Source organism: Haliotis cracherodii, unplaced genomic scaffold (assembly GCF_022045235.1).
Source record: "Haliotis cracherodii isolate W230 unplaced genomic scaffold, xgHalCrac1.p SCAF_8, whole genome shotgun sequence".
NCBI lineage: Eukaryota > Metazoa > Mollusca > Gastropoda > Lepetellida > Haliotidae > Haliotis > Haliotis cracherodii.
The window spans coordinates 714175-718627 of record NW_027266341.1 but is presented as its reverse complement, the minus strand read 5'-3'; the positions used below and the strand labels follow the sequence as shown (position 1 = coordinate 718627).

General features: G+C 44.1%; 1 protein-coding gene across 1 annotated transcript; it reads right to left on the bottom strand.

Annotated features, from left to right (window-relative positions):
• Positions 1–2908: 2908 nt before the first annotated feature.
• LOC139450238 (paraneoplastic antigen Ma1 homolog) lies at positions 2909–4051 on the bottom strand. Its single transcript, XM_071231916.1, has one exon. The coding sequence runs from the start codon at positions 4049–4051 to the stop codon at positions 2909–2911; it is 1143 nt and encodes a 380-aa protein (XP_071088017.1).
• Positions 4052–4453: the final 402 nt, after the last annotated feature.

Below are 4453 nucleotides of genomic sequence, written 5' to 3'. Positions count from 1 at the left end.
GATGGTTCCAGTGTCAAAAAATCCATACAGACTAATTCCAGAGGTTGTGATGTTTGTATGTTCACTAATGGGGCTCTTCCTGGGGTAGTCTTGCGTCTAGTACACCGTTCACAATTCTGTACATGTCCCTCTATATCCTTTGTCATCCCTGGCCAGTAGAATCTTGCTTTTATCAATGAAGATGTTCGATCTCGACCAGGGTGACCCACATTGTCATGAAGACTATGCAGCGCTCCTTTACGGCATCTTGTTGGTAGCACTAACTGTTCCTGAACCTCTCCATTGTCTTGGATTACTCGGTAGAGCACACCTCTCTTCAGCTTGAAGTGGTCAAAGCTCTTCAATAAAGTAATCATCTCTGTGTTTCCAGTGTAGTCTGTGTAATGTGGTCTTGTCCGATTCCTGAGATGGGTCATAATAATGTCTAGAGCTGGATCTCTTGCTTGGGCTCTCCGCCAGTCTGTAGCATTGATGGAACAGGTTTCTTCAGTGATGTTTAGTTCTTCATCAGGTAGAGCATCTGCTGAAAAACAAACACATTCCAACAGATTTGTAGGTAAAATCGTGCCACAAATAGCATGTACGGAGTCTTGAGAAATCACATCCACTTTCTCGTTTACTTCACTGGACTCTGGCAGCCTAGATAGTATGTCAGCATCGACATTGGCTTTTCCTGCTCTGTATTTGATGTCAAAGTTGTACGATGCAAGGGCAGCTAACCATCTGTGTCCGGTGGCATCCAGCTTGGCACTAGTGAGGATATAAGTGAGTGGATTGTTATCCGTCAGTACAGTGAACTTCTGACCATAAAGATAATCATGGAACTTCTCACAAATGGACCATTTCAAGCACAAAAACTCAAGCTTGTGGGCAGAATAGTGGCGCTCTGACTTGCTAAGTCCCCTGCTGGCATAAGCAAGCACTCTTGGCTGTCCATTCTGTTGCTGGTATAGCACTGCTCCAAGACCATGACTGCTGGCATCTGTGTGCAGTTCAAAGGGGAGAGAATAATCCACATAACCAAGAACCGGAGGTGTAGATAGACACGTCTTGAGTTCTTGAAAGGCACTCTCTTGAGTCGGTCCCCACTGCCACTGAACTTGCTCCTTCTTAGGAATGTGAGATTTCTTTCGATGAATCTTTGGCATTAGTTCTGAAAGAGGCTTGGCAATTGTGGAAAAGTTCCTCACAAACTTCCTATAGTAACCAGCAAATCCAAGGAATTTTCTGACGTCTTCTGGTGTGCAAGGTGTGGGCCAGTCCTGAATCTTGTTTATCTTTTCTGGATCTGCCTCAATGCCATCTTCAGATACTATATATCCCACATATTTAACTCGTCTTTTGAAGAATTGGCATTTCTTTGGGGCCAGCTTCAAACCACATTCCCTCAATCTCTGTAGGACACGTTCCAGTCGCTCCAGATGTTCCTCAAATGTTCTTGAAAAGATAATCAGATCGTCAAGGTAGATTAAACATATATCAAGATGTAATCCAACGAGACACTGTTCCATTAGACGTTGGTAAGTCGCCGGTGCATTGCACAAACCAAATGGCATACGATGGTATTCAAAGAATCCAAGAGGTCCAACTGTGAATGCTGTACGCTGCTTATGGTCCTCCTCCAACTCAACCTGGTGGTAACCACTCTTCATGTCCAGGACACTGTAATATTTCATCCCTCTGAGACAATCCAAGAGTTCTTCAATCCGGGGAAGAGCATAGGAATCCTTGATGGTCTTACGATTCAGCTGTCTGAAGTCGACACACATCCTCAGCTGGCCTGACTTCTTCCGTGCTAATACAACATTCGATGCCCATGGGCTATGAGAATGTCGTATCACTCCAGCAGATAAGAGTTGTTGAAGGTGTGTCCGGACTTCATCATACATGGCAGGTGGTATACGCCGGTGTCGCTGTTTAAAGGGGACATCATCAACCAGATCTATCCTATGCTTGACAGCATCTGAATGGCCTATGTCCTCCTCACCTTTTGAGAATATATCACGAAACTTCATGATGACTTGTATCCCTCTCTCAAACTCCTCTGGTGTTAGGGTACTGTGTTCAATCTCAACTTGCTCTGTCAATGCAACTCCTTCAAATGGCTTGCCAATGGATGGATGTTGTAAAGTAACTGGTTGGAGTTCACAAAGAATCGCTCTCGGTTGTATCACAACAGTTCGTGTGGTAACATTAGCAATATGCACGTCTATGTATCCAGGATAACTGCTGTCATAATCAATAATCGTAGGGGCTATGTCCAAATCTGTAGGAATGGATGAACTGTTTGTTGGCTGTAAAAGGGCACAAACTCTTGGACATCTAACTCCTTTGGTAACGTGGCCTCTAAGCACCGCACGGCTGTTGGCTGGTATGGTAACTCTGGAACCTTCAGCGTTGTATACTAGTCCAAGTCTCCAGTCATTCTTCTCCAAGTTCTTCTCACATAAAGTAATGGTTCTAAAAGCAAGGTACCAAGGCGTTATTAGGTTGGCATGCTGCAAGAATCTGGCACCATGTCGTACCTTGCAATCCTTCAAGAAGTGGGTAAGCACATTGGTTCCTAATAGCACAGGCACTTTCCCATTGTACTGTGTATCTGGTACCACCAGTAACAAACAAGGAATAGCTTCACTAGTACCAGAACCTATTGCATTGACCTTGACCTCAATGAAACCATCGTAAGGTAATGTTTCGCCATCCGCACATTCGATATCCAATAGATCTCCTAAGGGCTCAATAGGAATACTTGAGAGATGAGAATTGTAGAAGGACCTAGACACCAAAGATACTGATGCTCCTGTATCCAACAATGATCTGACCTGTGTATCTCCCATATATAACTCAACCTCATTCGTATTCCCAACTAATCCCTCAGGAACTCTGTTCCTGGGCTGTCTTGAAGGACCTATGGCTTGCCCCTGCCCATAGGCCTGCATGAGTTTAAAGTCCTCCCACGACGACTGTGTTCGAGTCTCACTCGGCATCCATACTGGTAATGGCCTCTCTGTCCACATCGCCAACACTCTGGATCAGCTGCTTCACTTCCTGCTCGTTGGGATGAATAAGGCGAATATTCAGAATGGCCTTCTGGTCTTGGGTTAGAATAGTTGGAGGGCTGTCGACTCCTCCACTGGTTATCTCCCCTTGGCGCTTGTCGATAGTCCTGGGATGTTCTCCAACTCTGTCCTCTTTGGTTTTTCATGTCGGCCATGTCTGTAGTAAGTTGGTGTAGGATAGTCTTCATATCAGACATTTCCTTCTTCCACTCTGGTTCAGACTCCATGGCTCTCTTGACGGTACAAGCCTGTTTCTCTTGGCGAGCTGATGTGGCGCTATGTTGATCTGCCTCGATTTCACGTAGTGCTTCCAGTAAGTCCACAAAGTTATGGATGCTGTCAAACTTGTGGCCAGATATATTTTTCAAAGAGGGTTTAAGCCCAGTCCACAGCATATTATGGAGCATCTCATCCCGTGTCTCATACGTGATGGAGTTATCCCTCATGGCCCTTGAAAGAAGATCCTCTAGTCTACAACTCCATACAGATACATCCTCTTTCTCTTCCTGTCGAGCGCTGTAGAAGAGTGCCATACTGCACTCTCTCCTCTCCACAACACCAAACACGCTTTTGAACTTCCTAAGTAAGTCAGTGGTGCTGGCATCTGGTTGCATGTGAACGGCAATCTTGGCCGCCTCCCCCTTTAAAGAATCCCTTATAGCTTGGTCCTTAGCTTCAGAGGAATAAACCTTGTTGTTAATGAGACAATCTACATGGTATCTCCAGACTTCATAAGATGTGTCTTTGCCAGATTTGTCACCGCTGAAATTTGGAAGTCTGGGGAACTTCTGATACATGTAGGTAGGCATGCCTGATGGTGGCTGTGGAGCTGTAGCTTGGGCTATTCCCTCCTTGGATTCCTTCTCTGATTCGACTGCAGAGTATTCATTCATCCATGTTGCAAAGTCCTCTGGGGTGTCTGCTTTGGGTTTAACACCTAACTTCTTGAAAGCCAGGACAATATTCTTCAATTCATCACCGGTGAGTTCCATCCTTATAAATAAATATTCGTCCAAGACTCAGAATGAATTGTTCACAATGACTATCAGAGTAAACAACTAAAACAAACTGAAAACCATTCTAAGTGTAGAACGGATACAACTGTCGTTTTATAAACGTACAGTGAAAAACAGTTACAACTGTCGTTTTGTTGACACACGGTGTGTATGTGTGTACGGTTTGGGTTTAAATTGGATTAGATGGTTTAATTTTGGTTTGAATTGGTTTAAGTAAATATAGTTGTCGTCCAACTATACAGCAAAGTACATTGTACAGTGTAAGTATAGAACAGTTTAGGTGAAAGCAGTTTCAAAAGTTACCTTTTCTGACCCGATAATACTACCTCTAAATGAACTATCACACAATTACACTGTCACTTAATAACAGCAATTACT

Coding starts and splice junctions, on each gene's coding strand:
- LOC139450238 (XM_071231916.1), bottom strand. CDS start 4,051: ATGGAACTCACCGGTGATGAATTGAAGAATATTGTCCTGGCTTTCAAG.